The 19879-nt window shown below is 33.1% G+C and overlaps 2 protein-coding genes across 3 annotated transcripts; one reads left to right on the top strand and one right to left on the bottom strand.

Annotated features, from left to right (window-relative positions):
* The first annotated feature begins 8756 nt into the window (after positions 1 to 8756).
* On the top strand, positions 8757 to 15927 carry Ns1 (Nucleostemin 1). Its single transcript, XM_074173626.1, has 6 exons — positions 8757 to 8903; positions 8964 to 9840; positions 12282 to 12498; positions 12550 to 12650; positions 15288 to 15531; positions 15590 to 15927. The coding sequence occupies exons 1-6, from the start codon at positions 8885 to 8887 to the stop codon at positions 15857 to 15859; spliced, it is 1728 nt and encodes a 575-aa protein (XP_074029727.1). The 5' UTR covers positions 8757 to 8884; the 3' UTR covers positions 15860 to 15927.
* On the bottom strand, positions 15873 to 18774 carry LOC141481665 (uncharacterized). 2 transcript variants are annotated; one of them, XM_074173628.1, is made up of 4 exons: positions 18239 to 18774; positions 16913 to 18188; positions 16142 to 16296; positions 15873 to 16086 (listed from the first exon to the last, which is right to left on the bottom strand). In XM_074173628.1, exons 1-4 carry the CDS (start codon positions 18367 to 18369, stop codon positions 15939 to 15941), a joined length of 1710 nt encoding a protein of 569 aa, XP_074029729.1. In that variant the 5' UTR covers positions 18370 to 18774; the 3' UTR covers positions 15873 to 15938. The 2 variants fall into 2 exon arrangements, with proteins under 2 accessions (XP_074029729.1, XP_074029728.1); XM_074173627.1 differs by having other exon boundaries at positions 15873 to 16089; positions 18239 to 18773.
* Between the last annotated feature and the right edge of the window lie 1105 nt (positions 18775 to 19879).

Below are 19879 nucleotides of genomic sequence, written 5' to 3'. Positions count from 1 at the left end.
CTAGAGAGGATTATCACAGTTTTGCTGCGGTGCTTTGGAAAATATTACAAGCTACCCTTTTCGACGTAGACTTTGCCATCTGCATAAGCTTGTAAATCTATTTTTCTTCTGTCGAGGGCATCAAGCAGACTATCCATCAGGAGCGACTATAGAAGGGGAGATAGTACCCCACTTTGAGGGCAGCCTCTGATGACACTGAACCTAATGGCCTCGCCTTGAAGAGTCGTAGTTGCAGTTCTGTTTACCAGGGATGATCTTATAGATTCAGATAGTGCATTGTCAAATGCTCCTTCAATATCGAGAAATACAGCAACCGCAATATCCCACTAACGAACACTATATTTTTCAAAAGAAATGTGACATGGATTTGAATCACTTGAAAATATCTGAAAGAAACACTCAAATTATTCACTTGTGATGTACTGTTCGGAACCTTTGGTGTAGTCAGTTTAAAATCAGTTTTTCCGTTAATCAGCTGTCGACCCCATACGAACGACAACTCTCAGAAGTTGAGAAACCTGTGCGAGCTAAGGACTAACAAAGTCTTACCTTTTAACGTGCGATTCCTAACACGGTTGCAGAATCATCCCCGCTTCAACCAGATAAATACTCTCGAGAAAAATACCTGGTCGAGGCGGGAATCGAACCAACGATCTTCCGATCGTGTCGATATTTTTTTCTGATTGGTTCGGCCGTTACTTGATGAAGATCCATAGTTATTTCAAAAACTACACCTCACGATTCGATCTCCACAAACTTTATGGGAAATTTTTTTTTGAAAAATATATCACGTTTCGTTAGCACATATATTATGAAAGTGTTTAAAATGCTTTTTAGGCTTTTCATTACAACACAGCGTGTTTCATTTTAAAGATAAAAAAAATTACGCCTTTTGTGTAAAAAGCAGAAGAGATAGGTATAGGGAACCCTAATATAGTTTTAAAGGGAATCTACTCCTGCGTCAAATTACGCCACTAAATACGTGGTGTTCGGTTCAACTTCCAGAAGTTATTTAATTAAATGTGTGTACAAATTTTGAGGCAATTTTTTTCGCCACTCGGAATAATATTGCATTAAAAATTTCATGTATTAGTTAACTTTAACCTTTGAGCTAAGCAGTATATTTAATCACGAACAGCACGTTGAAGGTTACAGGGTGAAAACAATTTTTAAATTATGGTCTTATGGAAAGCCAGTTTTAGGTATGGGAAATATAATAGTAACTCACCTTTATTTTGTCTATAGTATCTAAAAATATAAAAAAATAAAGGGTGTTCCATAAGAAAAATATAACTTTGGTATGTAACTTTTTTGGGACTCACCCTGTATATTTCAAAATAATTTTGGAATATGCTCCTCTTGGACACACATATACCTTTTTCATCACACTTTGCCAATGAGAATTTTGTCTTGGACATTAAAGTATATTCATCTATCTATCTACATTTGTGTTGTCATCGATGACATAATTAGATTTAACTCAGTCGTAATTTTATGAATGAATCGAGTAGTTCATCTTGCAAATAAAAGTAGTTGTTTCGAAAGTATTTTTTCTTTCGTGTAATTCAATGTTTTTATGAAAGTATCTGTTTTGAGAGGGTTGTTCCTTCCAGTTTTTGTCTGAATGTTACTTATTTCATGGAGTTTATTTTGAAATTTATTGTTTTTCCCTCTTTCTCTGGAAGATTCCCACGTTTTTTTTGTATAAAGATGGAGAAGTAGAAAGCCAAAACCTTTTTTTTTCAAAAATAAATCTTTCCTTAGATATACCCCTTTCATTTTAATGAGACATTATTCTGAATACTAGCAATTTCATTGAAATCGAAAAGAAAGCATCTCATCCGCTTCAAGTAAATCAGGTCACTAGGGTGCCGGTTCTACGGTTGCAAGTCAAAGCAAGATTGATTATAACTACTCTATTCATATATCAAAACATTGTGTCTTCATCAATTCTACTTTCAATCAAATGTTCTTCTCAAAACTCGTTATTCAGGTAATGAAATTTAATTTAGTTTGAGAATCAATATTTCATTCTTATATCTTCATGTGCTTTATGTTACAAAAAGACCTTGACACAAATGAATGTTAATCCTCAAAATACGCCCTTAAACATAATGTTATTTCTCATGATTACTGCATAAATAACACACTCTTCAAATGAGCACTCATTAAAGGAATCACACGTTAAAAGGTAAGATCTCGTTAGTCCTTAGCTCGCAAAAGTTTCTCAACTTCTGAGAGTTGTCGTTCGTATGGGGGCGACAGCTGATTAACGGAAAACAGATTTTTTAAACAGATTAAAAAATGTATAGAGTTACTTATTTTTCAAATTGATTACTTCCCTCCTTTCTCTGGAAGATTCCCTCATTCCTTTTTTTTATATATCAAGATGTAGTAGTAGAAAGCCAAAAATTTTCTTTCCCAAAGATTAAAGGGATCTTGGTGTCACATTTGACCCTAAACTGAGTTTCTCCATACAGAAAGACACAATAACATGCTCAGCCAAACGGGTGCTAGGTCTCATCTACCGTAACTGTAAGAACTTTTGTAGCAGAGATAGTTTTTTAACCCTTTTTAATACATACGTCAAATCTCGACTGGAATATGCCTCCCTTATATGGTCACCCATATACAATATCCACATAAGCAAAAACGAATCCATACAAAGAAGCTTCATGAAATACATTACTTACAAGCTAGAAGGAATTTACCCTGAACAAGGCATCCACGACAGAATACTACTGATATTATCCCTTCAAAACCGAAGTACCTACTACTCTATGATTTTCATTTATGAACTAGTGAATAATCTGATTGACTCTCCCGAACTACTCTCCCACTTCAACTTTCATGTTCCACGAATTAATTCTAGAAATGAACTGACTTTTTATCTACCAAATTACAGATCAAACATATTACTCAAGTCACCAGTTGTTGCAATGAGCAAATTCTACAATCAACTCTATGAAAATCTCGACATTTATTATGAACCTATTGGTCAAGTTAAGAACCACGTTACTCTAGTCAAAATACATGAGCCTAACTTGAAAGTTACTCTACCATGTAGGCTTATTACTACTACTGTAATACAGCCAAATTGTGTTTTTTGTAATACATCTAACTATGTTTTTACTTATTAGCTCTACGTATATATATAGATCGAAAAATAAACCGAGCGTCTTTACACTTAAAATATCAAGTATGGGGTATCAATGGATTCAGAAAATTGTGTAGATTTCAAAAATGTAATAATATACATGGTGTTCTATTTGAAAATTAAACGTTGATAAGATTTCCGGAAAAACCGGAAGTTGAAAAAAATCTCACATTACGTCAAAAAGTGCCTCTTTGTAAGCATAATCAATATTAATAGTTCCGTAAAAATAAGTGAAAGAATAAAGAAAAAAAGGGAGGTGTACCATAAGTCTGTGTTACACTATATATATATATATATATATATATATATATATATATATATATATATATATATATATATATATATATATATATATATATATATATATATATATATATATATATAAAAGCTTGTACCACTTTTAAAAAAAATTCTGACTCAGAGTACAATCACCGTATGCCACTGTCAAAATTTCAAATTTTGAGCACTCAATTCCATTTTTACACAAAATTTGATGCAAGTTTCTAGATCCATTTTTTTCGATAGCAGAAATTTGCCGAGCTCACAAAACACTTCTAACTTTTATGCCTCTCACCATCAAAGTGAACATGCTAAACAGCTGAAAGTGTGAACATATGTTCAAGACGGGTGTACCAACATAAAAATATAAAAAATCGGTAATCAAATGTACGTAGCCCGATAAATTACAACATTTGTGAACATTCCACGTGTATATTTTAATCCTAAAGTTTATCTGATTGTTTTCATCTTCTCAATTTTTGTAAGTATTCCAATTTGAAAACCGCTACTCAGCAGTTTCCAGAGTTTTCTAGCGGTCACAATTATTCCGATAAACATCTGTATGTTACTTATATGTGCGTATCTAAAAATAACATTCTACTCGAATTACGCTTTATTTTCATCTGCCTCTGTTTACATTGTTGACTGGTCATAAGCTTTGTAAACACGAATTAACGGAGCAATGGCTTAATTTGGGTTCATTTGTACTAAGAATAATTGAATCATTCTGTCCTTTTCTACGTAGGAATGCACCAGAGATGTTACAGATGTAATAATATACCTTCGATGGGATAATTTGATTTGTTTGAATGTGAAATGATAGTTCAAAAAAGAAGCTGTCCAGGAGTTATTTTAGTATTGCATAGCCTAATATTTGATGAATTATTAGAGAAATCCATAAAGTTAAGTAACAATATTCAAAGATATGAATTTCGATATATGAATGCAACCCAAATGCAAATAATCAGTTAACGAAAGATTGATTTATGCAGGCCGTTTTTTAGCCCATCCCACTATTGATACCTCGGAGTTAAGGTCAGTTAAGTTTATTTCATTTTATTTATTTATCTAACGGGCTGCACCAAATATACAAACATGTTTTTACAAAGGTGTACCTACGTAATAACTTATAATTAATATCAAAATTGAACCTGAAAAAAATTGAAACTAATAATAAACTCAAAGACTATAACTGAGTGCAATGTGATACACATATACATATAGATACAATATACAGTGCATTTCTTTAATGTCCCCCCCTTTTATTTTTTGAACGGGTCAACTCAAAAAATTGAAATTTGGGATAATGAAATTAATGCATGAATACTTTATTTTGAAGTAAAATTGACAGATGAAACTTTCCACATGGTGACTGGGCGCCATCTGGGAAAAAAAATAATCGGAAAGAGGGATCTTGTAACACTTCATTTTGAAGCTCCTGACGAATACTTCACAACCCTAGAATATGAAGTCAATATCTTCACCTACTACACAATGGCAGAACATTCAGTACCTAATTTCCTGAAGACAAATACATTAATATCGATATTTCTAGAAATATTCCTTTTTATCTGCCATATGGCAATTCCAACAACCCGATAAGGTTTGTTGAGTTATTTTTCGTTCATAAAAACGACAAAAAATGTCAGTTCGACAATGAACATCATTGTTCAGTTAGAATATTCTCATTTAGTTTTCAGTTTCACTAGCAGACTGGTACCACGTCAACGATCTCTACAATGGTCTCTTCTCGTCCACTGGAAGACAAAATTGAAGCGATTTTTATTTACGGTGCGATACGTAACTTTCACGAGACCGAAAGAATTTTCAGTGAACGTTTTCCGAATCGTCCGATCTGTAGAAAATATTTGAGGGAACAACTTGTATCCAAATTCAAAACTATCGGTAGTATACATAACAAAAAGCCCCCAAATCATCAGTCCATTCCGGAAGAACAGCAAGTGCGAATAATTGGTGAGATGATAGTAAATCCTTAACAGTCTACTTATTCCGTCGCGAATGTTTGTAAGGTGTCTCCTTCTACTGTATGGAGACTTGAAGAAGAATAGGTATCATTCATACAAAATTAAAATGGTACACCAATTAAATGAAGATGACCCTGATCGAAGAACATAATTCTGCGAAATTATAACAGAAACCATTGCAAGGCATCCTACCTATTTCCACAATATTTGTTTTAGGGACGAATGTACATTTTTTTTAAACGGCAATGTTCACAGATAAAATTGCCATTTTTGGAGTGATACCAACCCTCACGTTTTCCGGGAAACACATACCCAATATCCAGAAAAAAAATAACGTTTGGGCAGGAATATTGGGAAACCATATTGTAGGACCTCTATTTATTGATCAAAATTTTACAGGGAAACTGTATTTGAATGTGCTGGAAACTACTGTTGACCCTCTCATCACTGAAATCGTTGAAGCGAATCCTAATGAATTCGATATGGATATTGTATTCCAACAAGATGGTGCACCACCACATTACTCCAGACAAGTAAGAAACGATTTGGATACTACTTTTCCCGGTCGTTGGATAGGCCGTCGAGGTCCTACAGAATGGCCAGCCCACTCGCCAGATTTGACACCTTTGGACTTTTTTATGGGGCTATTTAAAGCAAAAGATGTACGAAACTGAACCTACTTCAATATTGGATATACGACAGAGAATAAAAAAATTGTAGAGATGTTGACGTTACTGTGTTCGAAAATGTTCGGTGTGAAATATTGGATAGGCTGTTCATATGTCAAGAAGTTCAAGGCAACCATTTCGAGCATCTTCTGAACTGACATCAAGCTTATTACCTCATATTATGAAGTTTAATGTCAATGTATTCAGGCAATTATCAAAAGTGTTGCCATTTTGTAGTAGTTGGAGATACTGACATTATATTCTATAGTTGTGAAGCATTTGTCAGGAGCTGCAAATAAGATATGTGTAACAAGACCTTCTCCAGTCAATTTTTTCCCAACTCAGTTTCACTTTTTCAATTATAGTGCGAACTTTTCTCAGTATGTTTTCAGTTAAAGGTATATTCAATTCATAACCTAGATATCTTAGAAATGTGTTCAGAATTATTTCTATTTTGTTCATATGAATTTCAAATGTTGGCGACCAGACACACGAACAATATTGATTTAACCAAAGAATGATAAAGGATTCTGATGAAATTAACATTAGTGAATCCTCTTGTAGTCCTGCACACAAAGTCCATCATTTTTGTCGCCATATTCACACCCTGCTCATAGTGGAGATGGATATCAAAAAGAACACCGAGGTCCTGAGTTAGACAAAAGTTTCCTATTTTGAGGAACTAGAAAAGTCTTTTTTCAGATCAAAAATATCAGTGGTTATTTTCGAAATATTCACCTAAAACTGAAATTGTCGAATTTCGTTGTTTGATATAAAAAATTATATAAAAAAATGCAGAACGTATTATATACATTAATTACATTATTATTATTATTATTATTTTCATTCATGAACATTAATATGACACGTACATTTACGTACGTACACGTACTACTGATATTGATACCTTGCGATGTTGAAGAGCCTTGTAATATATTTGAACTATCTGAGTTGACAATTTCATGGGCATTAACATTCATTTCTTGAAGTGAAGAGGACGATGATGTATCGCTGGAGCTAGCTGTTATGATTACTCTTTCAGCAATAACCTCTTCATTGAAAATAGATTGATCAATGCAACCCTCAGCTACTGTTGTAGACTTCCATCCTCCGTGCTTCTTGATATCCGTTATATTGGCTCCTGATTCTGCTAGCAAAGAAGAAGAAGACCTTCTGAAACAGTGACCTGTATATTTCTTTGGTTCCAGGAGGTTCAGAAACTCAACAATGGTAGAGGGCATTTTTCCAAACGTGTTTATACAAACTGGGTTAGCACTGCATTTATAATTTGGGTATTTCAGAAAAAACGTTGATGATTGATAACAGAAGAGCGTAATGCAACGTATTTATTAAAATAGTCAATGTTTTTTCCAACAATGCAAAAAGAACGACCTGATTTCGTTTTTGTATTCAGAATTCGAACAATCAATGATTTATCCATCAATTTAATGTCTTCTATTAATAAATGGTTTAGCCCTTCACACCCGCAGGCTCCATGTATTCCTAAAATAGTAGCAACTTTTATTATCGAATATTTTTTATCTGACGCCTCATTTATAAACCTCTGGACTTGTTCAAACATAAGAGTTTTTGATTTTTTGGGCCTATAACTTTCATTTTTTTCGCTCAAAAAATGCTATTATCTTGAAATATTTGCTTGTATTAACACTATTAATACTATTTTTAACGAGCGCACTCGACTTTATCATTTAACACTTGTTCCACAAAGTAGAGTAGTTCCATATTTTTCATTTCTCTTCTAGATAGGCTAAGAAGACGGTTTCACTGAAATTTCCTTCGACGTTAACACACCATCTGCGAAAATTATAATATGCGATGTCGTACTAATGAGCTAATTTTTTTTGTAACAATTCAATCGAAGCTCTTTTTGCAGCCTCTTCAATATCGTTAGGAACACACAATTCCTCATTATTGTTCTTCGTTATGCGAGACATTGAACACCAACAAGAACTTGGAATGTGACTTTAAATAAAACGCGTGAGCTATAAACGATAATGTTTGTTGATAAACAGTTGATTCGGCGTCACCTGACACGGTCACTTCACAGCAAATGCGATAACATGAAAATAGTTAACTGACAAGAGATATCAAAATGTGTTTTTATAGAAATAAATATAGAAATATATTCGAAAACTTTTTTACTCACAAAATAAAACCTTATTTTTCACACCCAGATGAAGATGGAGTAGTAGAAAGCCAAAAACTTTCTTTCCCAAAAATTGATCACTCCTAAAAATATAACCCCTTCAATTCAAATAAGATTCCTCTTGGCTGGGATTAAATCAAATAGGTGAATGAATGTCATTACGATGTCATCGATGACATAAGCAGATCAAGCTTATTCCGTGACATTAAAAAATCGTAATTCATGAATGAATTGTGTGTATTTTCTATAATGTTATCCAGTTTGGTACTAAAGAGCCTTGGGGCAAGTGTCTTAAGGCGAAACATCGGTGTATACCAGTGAGGGTGACAGTGTTCCATGTAAGTGCAATTTATTACCATTCATTCAAAGTAGAACTCATGTGAATGATATCTGATTATTATTCCACAACGAATGTTTGAAATTCAAACTGAGTAAAGTATCTTCTGTATAATTCAGTGTTCATATAGACTGGATACTCGAACAGTTTTTGAGGCAGCATTGGGGAATGTTACTGGCCAGATAGTTTTGGTTGCTAAAGCCATGAGTTTTAAGAAGAAATAGGTTAAGAATTGAATTGAAATGGGTTATATTATTATTGTTTTCACGTGTATAGAGAGCAATTTTTAAAATGGCTAAATTCAATCTGAGTAAGTTAACTTTGTTATATTTGTACTGTATTATTTTTTATTCAAAACCATGTTTTACAGAAAAACAATCCAAACGTCAACCTGCTCGCCTGAGATACAAGGTAGAAAAAAAAATTCGAGATCATAATAGACAAAAACGAAAGGAAGCAAAAAAGAACCCTAAAAAAAGGAAGCAAAATGTTATACAAGTTCCTAATATATGTCCTTTCAAAGAAGACATACTAAAGGAGGTGGAAGCCATGAGAAAACAGAAGGAAGAGGAAAAGAAGATGCAGCGTGAAACTGCCAGGCTCGAGCGCAAGAAGCAAAAAGAAGAACAAAAACAGGAGAATTTGTCTGAGGGTCTTGAGGGGCTTGTAACAAAAGCTGAAGTGAGAAATAAGTTGCATGAACATCTCACTCCTTCACAAACAGTAAAATCTCATGAGCTGAACAATGAACAGTCATTGAAGCAATATTACAAGGAGTTCAAGAAAGTTATTGAAGCCGCTGATGTTGTTCTAGAAGTAATTGATGCTAGAGATCCCTTGGGTACCAGATGTAAACAGGTAGAACAAGCAGTAATGGATTCAAATAATAAAAGATTGGTTCTGGTTTTAAACAAAGCTGACTTGGTACCACGAGCCATTCTAGATAAGTGGTTGAAGTATTTGAGAAAATCTGTACCAGCTGTAGCCTTTAAAGCTTCTACACAAAATCAAAGCCGTAAACTGGGACAAAAAAACTGGACAAAATGTGCTCCAGTTTTACAGACCTCTTCATGTGTGGGTGCTGAAATGTTAATAGATTTACTTGCCAATTATTGCAGGAATAAAAAAATTAAAACATCAATAAAAGTTGGTGTAGTAGGATTACCCAATGTTGGTAAAAGTTCAATAATTAACAGTTTGAAGAGGTCACGCGCCTGTAATGTTGGTGCAACTCCAGGAGTTACAAGGTAACTTAACTTTTTATTTATAATTAATTATATTGGAACATAGTAGAAAATGGTAAATTTTCGTTATGTGGACATCCGGCGATTTTGAAAAAATTTTTGACTGTACTTACGTATTTTGATGCGTAGATTACGAATCCGAAAGAAAAAAGCGGCGCTCTCCCTTATTTAAAAAGTTACGGCCCTTCAAAGTTCAGAAAAGGGCAACTTTTCAGCCTTCTTTTTCACTAAATGAACTATTTAAAAACACAAGCATTTATTCACTAGGTCACCTTTACACCTTATTCCTCCTTCTTTAACACTTTTCACTTCATTAATCAACATTTTTCTTATAAAAAACTTAATTTAAAAACGAATGCTTCTCCTGGTGACATTATTCTAATTTTAGGTTAGTTACTAGTGACATTTCAGAAAAAAGCGGTTGGTATTTGCCGTCGCCTACTATTTCAAATTCGTAATACACCACCAAAAACCAATTTACGATCTAAAGAATGAAGGTAAAAAACATTTGAATTACTTCAGGAATATGGACTGCATCAGTCGTACCAACCATATCATTAACCTTAAAAACGTAAAATACAGTGATATGTAACCAAAAAGCAGCTCCGTACATTTTTTAACATTTTTATAAGAAAAATGTTGATTATTGAAGTGAAAAGTGTTAAAGAAGGAGGAAGAAGGTGTAAAGGTGACCTAGTGAATAAATGCTTGTGTTTTTAAATAGTTCATTTAGTGAAAAAGAAGGCTGAAAAGTTGCCCTTTTCTGAACTTTGAAGGGCCGTAACTTTTTAAATAAGGGAGAGCGCCGCTTTTTTCTTTCGGATTCGTAATCTACGCATCAAAATACGTAAGTACAGTCAAAAATTTTTTCAAAATCGCCGGGTGTCCACATAACGAAAATTTACCAAAAAATCATCTATTACCTCAATTCGAATTTAGACCAACTGTTTTAAAATTTAGATATGTCTATGAAGGTGGTTCTTTCCTAGATAAAATTCAATAGTGATGCATCTAGCTTCCACAGTACAAGCGTTCTAACAGTTTTAATATGTATACCCAGTGAATAATATACAGGTCCTCATATTGTTATAGATGTCATGTTTCTTTTTTTTTTTAATTGTATCTAGAAGATGGTGTTGAAAAATAGCATGATTATTGTACAATAAACAATCTACATCTTCACTTCACAATTTTATATATTGTTTCTTTAGAACTGAAATCAATGTGCACCTTACCTAGTGAACACTTCCTATAGAATATAGATATTGGTTTTTCAAGAGAAATAATTCCTCTTAGAAAGGAAGCTCGTGACAGTGAATAGAATATATATATATATATATATATATATATATATATATATATATATATATATATTACAATGTAGGTTTTCACGGATGGTAGAATATGATGTGTTGTTCTTCCGGGTGTTCATCCGTTGGGTACTATTCGATAGTCGACGTTTCGCCATCATCTCAGATGGCATTATCAAGACGAGTTAGTGCTTCGCTTCGAGAGGTGTAACTCTCGAAGCGAAGCAACAATAACATCCATCCATCCAGATTTTATAGCAATTCCAAAAAAAAAAAAACATCTCTTTACAAAGATCAAGAAGAATAATAAAATATAGTTGAATAAATGAATCAAAATCATTAGACTTGGTAACTCTTTGCTATAATTTATACCATTGTAGACCAGACTTTTTTCATATGGCGCAGTATTATGCTTAGATGGTAGTAAACGATTTTTATTTTTCATATTATGGTGATGGTAATTGTGGGTTACTGCGAATCATATTTTATTTTTGAATATAAAACAAGCTGTCACTAGACTGACATCACTGTTGGGATGTGCATTTCTTCAAAATCAAGACAAAATTTGCATAGCCCTCTTTTATAGAACTAATCATTCCAAACATAAAGAGCTTGTGTATCACAGAATATCCAATGTGTTTGTGTGGAATGTCCAAAAATATAAATGTCAGAGGTCTGTTCTTCTATATTGTTGTTTGTATTTTTATTTTGGTGTGAATTAGATTTGCACTTGTGATTATATAATTTATTATAAATTCACTTATTTGTTATTAGAAGGAAATGGGAACGGTCTGTATACAAAATAAATGGGTAAAAAAAAAGTAAAATGTAGTATTATGTAAATTTTAGCAAAATTTCTCATATCCGATTTCAAACATTATTTTTGATGTCAGGATATAAATTTATCCAGATCAGGACTTCAATTTGTTTCTATGATTATAAAATTTCCAAAACACACTTTTCTCAATCACCAGAAATGCAATACTCTTCTCTTCAGAAGGTTCCAGATCCACCTTTAATCATAAAATCTAATCAAAAATAATTTTGATGTGTTAATTTAGATGTCATTATAGTTATTGATTTTTGTTTTTGGGGTTATTATTTTGATTCACTACTCATTTAATCTCATTTTAGAGCTATGCAAGAAGTTCATTTAGACTCCAAAATAAGACTATTAGACTCGCCAGGAATTGTATTTGCCTCAGGTAATGATAGCATTTCATCCTTACGGAATGCCGTGAAAATCACTGGTTTAAGCGATCCAATAACTCCTGCTAATGCTATTTTACAAAGGGTCACCAAACAGCAAATGATGGAATTGTATGATATAACTGAATATGATACGCCAGAGGTAATACAAAGTTTGTTTTTTTAACGGAAGTATTCAACATAATAATTTCAGGAATTTTATAGTTTAAAAGCAGCTCGTACAGGAAGATTTAGAAAAGGAGGAATTCCAGATTCTGTCAGTGCAGCAAGAGGTTTATTGGAAGACTGGAACAGGTAACATAATTTTTATCATTTTCTACTCCATTTTTTTTGTCGTTTAGTTAGTAAAATTGTGTGTTGTTAACAAAAATCTTCAACTTAACACCAACTCCTAATACTATTTTGACATAACTATTCATTACTTTTCATCACTACATATCTATATAGCACATGTATTATTAACTCAATTCACACAAGTTTTATCCTCCCTCAAAAATTCATCTTTCATTTTATTGTAATAACTTCTTCTGCTGAGAATTGTAGTGATTTGAAATTAATGTTCATTTAACAATACTGGAAATGTAAATGCTGGATTACTGTTTTTTAAAGCTCTTTATAGCCATTCTTTCTTTCTTTTTTCTCTTTTATCTATTCCTCTCCCCATTATAGTTCCCTGCCTGTTCCCCCTTGCGGTTCCAAATATGGTGCAAAGCGTTAACCCTGGCTGGAACACAAAGCCACAACATTTACTGCCGTTGACATAACAATTTTGAATAGTTCATGTTTTGAATTGTTTGCCTGAAATATTTTTCAGTCTAATTGACATTGATTAGTATTTACGAATCTGTTTAAAAATATATGTAATAAAATGTAATGACCAAAATGAACTCGCTTCAAATGAGCGTATTTAATTTGCTCATCTCATCCCAATTTTATACAATATAATCAACACCTGCATCCCTGATTCTTTCAGATCAGTTCTTCAATCATTTTGTTTTGTTCTTCAAATAAAAAAAGTCTCCTTCCTCCTATCACATTATTCATTGCTTCCGGCATGCCAAAGCACTATTATTTGCAGATGATTTAAAACTTTTCAAAATTATTAAAACCTCTTTGGATGCCCATAGGCTTCAGTCTGACCTTGACAGTCTATCAAACTGGTGCTCCTTAAACGGCATGGACTTGAATGCCACAAAGTGCCATGTCATGCGCTTTTATAGATCCCACATACCTTCTACCACTCTTGATTACACTTTAAATGGTCATGTCTTGGAGTCTGTTAATCAAATAAAAGACCTTGTGATTGTTCTTGATTCCACTTTGAACTTCAATCTACATATACCCAGAGCTATCCATAAAGCCATGAACATGCTAGGGTTCATCAAACGGCTAACCCACGAATTCAGTGACCCAACTGCTATTAGAGCCCTTTATTGTTCACTGGCCCGTCCAAACCTGGAATATTGTACTTCTGTCTGGTCTCCTCATTGTGTAACTTATATTAAGAACATCGAAAATGCCCAACACAACTTCCTCAGATACATAGCATATAAATCAAGTGTTCGTTGCAAGTATGAGTTGCTACTGCAATCTCTGAGCATGTCCTCCCTGGAAACTAGGAGGAAACAGAGATATCTGACACTACTTTTCAATTTTATTAACGGCAAATTCAGTTGTGCTGAACTCCTAGAAAAAATGTATCTACTAGTTCAAAACCGCTCAACTCGACAGCAACAAACATTTTACGTACCATTTTATCGTTTGAACCACACATTCAAAAACTGCATTCCAAGAATCTTACGATTAGCCAATAGTAACGTTGATCTTGAGATGTTTAACATCTCCTTGCATCATTTTAAATCTCAATTACCGAATACTGTGCTTTAATGTTTTAGTGTATAGTTTATGGTAGTATATGTTTTATTGTCGCTCATTGTTTTTTGTCGTTTTATACTCTAAAATTAACCCCTTTTTGAACTTTAAATTCACCTCTTCTTAGTTGGAATTTGTAATTCAGTACCTTATCTGATTTTATTTTAATTATAATTCAACATTGTAATTTATACTTTGACTGGGCTTGCCCGTAAATAAATAAATCACCGTTGAATACGGGAAAAACAGGATCACTCGTGTTACTGTTATTCCCCAACTGAATAGCATGGCAACAGTAGCTTTATCCTAAGGTGTAGGTATCCATGCCGATAGGATGAATGACTCTCAGCCTATTAGTGTGACTAACAAAACCTTCAAGATAATTGGAGCTCGGTTGTCGTAGGAAACCTTATCATATGCTTCTGCAGGACCAGAACTGCACATTTCTGCCTGGATGGCTACAGGTTACTTGAGAGGATCACGAGAGAGTATCCAGGCTGGTGGATGCAGTTAGTATTATGCAACCATGAGAGGGCGTCTGCCATGAGTCTCAGAAAATCTTTCCAAGCCACACAATCGTTTTGCTTACCTACGTGACGAAGGTAGTCGCAGAATGACCACCAATCATATACAATTTTCTATCAACCTTGGAAAGGGCTATTTTTCACACAAAAAAATTTCAGGCTACACTCTGTGCCTGCCCCACCACAAACTGGGTAAGGCTTTCAATTTCTGGCAGAGCTCACTGTTGCCACAACAGCCACAATAAACACTCTCTCACTTTGACCTACCTACCTAGTTCATAAAACTGGTTTTGTTCATCCTACTGATTATGGAACCATTGATTGAATGATTAGTTATAATCAGATCACCAGTACTTAGCTAAGAAATTAACTCACTGTTGAATGGTCCTCTTCAACAAAAAAAATTAATTCCTGAAAGCTTTCTTTTCATTATATGTTTGGCAAATGTTTTTCCAAGTCTCTACCTTCAGTAGTCATTGATATGTTTCCAGATAATTTGAAATTTCAACTTATAGATGATTTTTTCTTTTTCCAGCGGAAAAATTAAATATTATACTGTACCCCCCGAAGAAAACACTGAAAATGTTCATATAAGTGCAACCATTGTCAGTGAAGTGGCAAAAGAATTTGACTTAGCTAGTTTTGAAACAATGGAAACTGATATTTTGAATAAAATAGAAAAAGAATCTGGATCTAAAACGAATGCATTCATTGTAGACAGCTTAAGTCCTGTAGATTCGGTAGAAAAAATGGAAGAGGATAAAGAAGATGAAAATTTAGTAAGTAATGTCATATTCTGTAACATATAATATTTATGATTTTGATTATTATTTCTAGTTGAGTGAGAAAATGAACATAACTACTAATAAAAAAAATAAAACCCAAAAAATGCCCCGAATTAAGAAAGTTGACCCTGAAATGAACTTAGAGGGCAACCAGAAGCTCAATCAAATAAAGAAGATGCAATTCAAAAAGGAAAAAAAGCAGAGGAATAGGAGAGCTAAAATATCCCAGCAGCTTGCTACCAGTTTAGAATCGTTTTCAATTAATACAGATAAAGATATGTCTGTAGAAAATTACGATTTTGATGTTGATTTCAGCCCATAATAAAATATGAAAATTTCAATAAAATGTTTAATTGTTTTATGTATAATAAAATTAATATAAAAAAGTGAGCATTGTATACCTAATCAGATAAATCACTCACAGGTAAGTAATCAGGTAGAATTTCCCACACTTTTTCTCTCCATTTTCTTTTTTTCAACTCTTTTGCCTTTTCAAGTTGATTAACTGCTTTCAGTGACTTCCATTGGTAAAAATAATGGAATAAAATCCTTCTACAACAGAATTGGATAATATAATTTTGTAGTCATTTAGTAAAATGTTCACCTTTCGTAGTGTTTGGCAGCTTTTTTCATATTTCTGTCTCGAACTAAAAATTGTTTGCATATATAACGATTCCAATTAATAAATGTATTGCTGATAAGCCGAAAATCGTATAAATCTTCAGCTGCTTGCATATTCCTGGTACTTTCCAAACAATGCTAAAAAGTATAAAGTACTTCAAATTGAAACGTGTATATTTTTAGGAGTGATGAATTTTTGGGAAATGAAGGTTATGGCTTTCTACTTCTTCATCTTAATACAAAAAATGTGGAAAACATCTAAAGAATGGAAGGAAGCAATCAATTTCAAAAAATTAACTCTACAAAGATGTCTAGATATGCAAAGAAGTAACTTTTAGGCACAAACTGGTAGAAAAAGCTCTCTCTTTGTATATATATATATATATATATATATATATATATATATATATATATATATATATATATATATATATATATATATATATATATATAGAATTATTTTCCAGCAGCTTGTCTGCATTAACCTTTCTAGATTTTATATATATATATATATATATATATATATATATATATATATATATAATCATCTTGGCGACTGGAGCAATGTACAGGGAAATGGATTAAACGGGGTCAAACATCAAAACTCTGCTTTACTTTGCCAAGCTTTCCCTTCTAGTAGTGAAATAGTTCAATTCATAACTTGATATTTTAGTGTGGAATTATATGATACTTAGATCTTTAAAAGCAGTAAGAATATATATTGAACAAAAAATATATAAATGAATGAAATTACCTGTCTCCAAACTGCCATTGCCCTTTTCAAAATTTTGTATTCATACTGAGAATCAGCTATTTCAATTTTAAGTACATATAAACTTTCAATATAATTCATCCAGCAACCAAAGCTTTGTTTTAAAAGTATTTTATCGTAGTAGTAACAAGCAAAAAGATGTTTTTCTTTGTTTTTCTGAAAATTAATATACAACTTCTTGAAGCATTGTTGGACTAATATTTTATTATAGAACTTAGTTGCTCTATTTACATTATCCATGTATCTTTGTTTGTTCGCTTGTCGATGTTTTTCTATCTCAAGCTCTTTTCTCCTCCTTTCTTTCAACATTTCTAAATTTCTTTTTTTCTCTTCTTCTTCCAGAGCCCGTTTCCTTTCAATAACTTCTTCTAACATTCTTTGACGATTTTCTTCAATCAAGCGTTTTCTTTGTAAAATAATTTGACGATTTTGTGCCCTCTGTAGAGCTCTCTGTTCCATTTGTTGCACAACTTTTGGAATTTTTTGACTACTTATTTTCAAGTTTGGTTTCTCAATCAGTATAATAGGTGCTTTGCATTTCATCTTTTCCGAACAATTGGAGAAAATTTCTCTTATGTTAACTTTAGTATTCTCGATTGACTGAAGTAAATCTTCCTGTATGATTCCAAGTTTCAACTCATTGATGATTTTATTTTGTTCTTCCAGTTTTGCCTTTTGCATTTCTATTATATTTTTTTGTGCTTTGAAACGGTTCTTGTAATTGCTACAAGGTTCTAATAGTGAAGTGTTGAAGACTGCCCCGTTTGAATAATGTACAACATCCTCAACTTCATTATTATCACAATATTCATACCTTCTTTTATTCTTGGTGTTTTTGAGGTTCTTAATAAAATTTTCTAATTTTTCTTCTTGGTTTATTTTTTCTTGAACTATTGCAAGTTTTTCATTTTTAGTTCTCACATACTTTCTCCACAAATTGAAATATTTTTTATTTAAATTCATCACTTCTTCACTGACACAATTTGAATTGCAAGATTTGGGAACTGCCGTATTATCTGTTTCTAATAAACTACTAATTAATAAATGTAAATTTTCATCTTGATTTGTTTTAGAATTAGGTATATCTACGTTATTTATTTTTGTCTTGGGATTGGATAGGTCTTTCCAAATCATTTCATCTTTCCAATCTAAGTAATTTTTACATTCCCTTATCGGTTGAACATTTATTTTTGACTTACTATCTACTGCTGATAACGTGTAATTGGCAACTTTCTCCAAATGTTCTTTCAATATTACTCTGTTGAAATATCAAAATTACAAGGTATTCAGCAAAGAATGAGTACCTACCTCTTTGCCTCCAAAATTATCTTTTCGCATTTGGCTGAAATATCACCCTGGAAGTCTTTTTCCCTATAAAATTTCAATTCATCTATATCCCCCATAATATTTTCGGTTTTGTCCATCTTATTTTGTATCATTCATGAAATATGTTAGTCGCCATGGAGATTTCAAATACTCCGCCAAAACGTCATAAGAAAACGTAGAATAACTACAAAATGTCTGGAAACAACTGCCGCATTAAATGGTAACATAAACTTTATACATTAGGGTTATGATAATATGGTGACTTCCATTATTCTACAATGTACTTTTTTGTTATCATAAACAAGCGCCTTTTTTGAGAATATTTTCTAGTGCGTAGAACACATTTTGGCTACGTTGAATGACTTGGATTTATATCCATATCTGATGTGGTTAGGTCGATTTCATTTCAAATATAGGTGTGTATGTTTGAAACAAATCTGAGCGCTCGGCAAGCTTTCGTCAATATTTTCTCAGATCTGCTCCGTGTTCAATATTTACCAGTGCAAGAAAACCTCAGAGTAATAAAAAGACAGAGTCGCTATGCCTGTACGGCGCCTATACCAATACAATACATGTGTTTTGAAACGGGTATCGTACTATTCTTTTCTGTACAACTTATTGACGAGGGGAGTAGCGGAGTAGCGGGTAATGAGAGGTTATGGAGAGTTTGTTTACATTTGAAGTAAGTTGGACCATAAGACAGTGGCGGTTGGTTTAGTTGATAATCGGAGGGATATTGTATCTTTATAATTTTATTGTAAAACAACGAAAAAAAAAACAACAATGAAAATTAATTGGCGCTCCGGAGCGACTTCATTGATTCCAGTGGCGTATTTGCTTTTTCAGCTGCAGGAAAACCCGGAAAAACCTGCAGCACCACATCGTCTGAAGATTTTGATCTGCCAATGTCCTCTCTCTCATAAAATAAAATGTAGGGTGTCTACAAAGGCTCCAATAGATTCAATACATCCCCAGAACACTTCGTGACATAACTATCGTCAAACTTAAACCAGTCCGTTTGGTCTTTGACCAAGGCGTAATAATGACCAAATTCAACGCCAGAACCACAGTGAACAATGACTGCATGAATATTGTAATAGTGGTCTGCTGGATTGAAATGTTCATCTATTTCGAACCTTCAAAAGAGTTTCTTGCTTTCGTCAGAGGTTGAGTCTTGTTTGAAATTCATCAGTGTTATTATTAGATTGACTGGTGCCTCAGCTATACTTGTTTCCTTATAACAGTCAGTTAGTTTGGCGCATGTTTGGCAATACAGTCGATCATCACCTGTTGATTATCAGATGATTTAACAATAAACTTTGCACGGACTGGTTATTAGTCATATTAGGAAACATAAATAAAAATCTAGTTTTATGGTCCAACTTACTTCCCGTAAACAAACAAAGCTATGCTGCCTTCAATGTAAGGATTGAAAAGGCCTGGAAAATCAAAGGTGTTTCCTGGCATTTAATCATATGCTCTAGCGTGTATTCAAAAGTGATTCATAGTGACGTCATTAATAATAAGATTCGCCGGAATGATTCAATTTGTGTCAGATGTCAAATCCAATAATAAAAACAAACATGAATGAATGTTTGATCTTCCTCTTGAAGATGATCACTT

The sequence above is a fragment of the Leptinotarsa decemlineata genome, unplaced genomic scaffold, assembly GCF_025532065.1.
Source record: "Leptinotarsa decemlineata unplaced genomic scaffold, Ldec_3_MD MMD2_tig00000251_RagTag_RagTag, whole genome shotgun sequence".
Classification (NCBI taxonomy): Eukaryota; Metazoa; Arthropoda; class Insecta; order Coleoptera; family Chrysomelidae; genus Leptinotarsa; species Leptinotarsa decemlineata.
This window is presented reverse-complemented; position numbering and strand designations above follow the sequence as displayed.

What these genes read in the sequence shown, in the direction of transcription:
- LOC141481665 (XM_074173627.1), bottom strand. Translation starts at nt 18,369, where the DNA reads ATGATACAAAATAAGATGGACAAAACCGAAAATATTATGGGGGATATA. An exon ending in CAATGGCAGTTTGGAGACAG is followed by an intron (nt 16,297 to 16,912) that starts GTAATTTCATTC and finishes TATACTTTTTAG; the next exon opens with CATTGTTTGGAAAGTACCAG. An exon ending in GCTGCCAAACACTACGAAAG is followed by an intron (nt 16,090 to 16,141) that starts GTGAACATTTTA and finishes ATTCTGTTGTAG; the next exon opens with AAGGATTTTATTCCATTATT.
- Ns1 (XM_074173626.1), top strand. An exon ending in CTGAATATGATACGCCAGAG is followed by an intron (nt 12,499 to 12,549) that starts GTAATACAAAGT and finishes TAATAATTTCAG; the next exon opens with GAATTTTATAGTTTAAAAGC. An exon ending in ATAAAGAAGATGAAAATTTA is followed by an intron (nt 15,532 to 15,589) that starts GTAAGTAATGTC and finishes TATTATTTCTAG; the next exon opens with TTGAGTGAGAAAATGAACAT.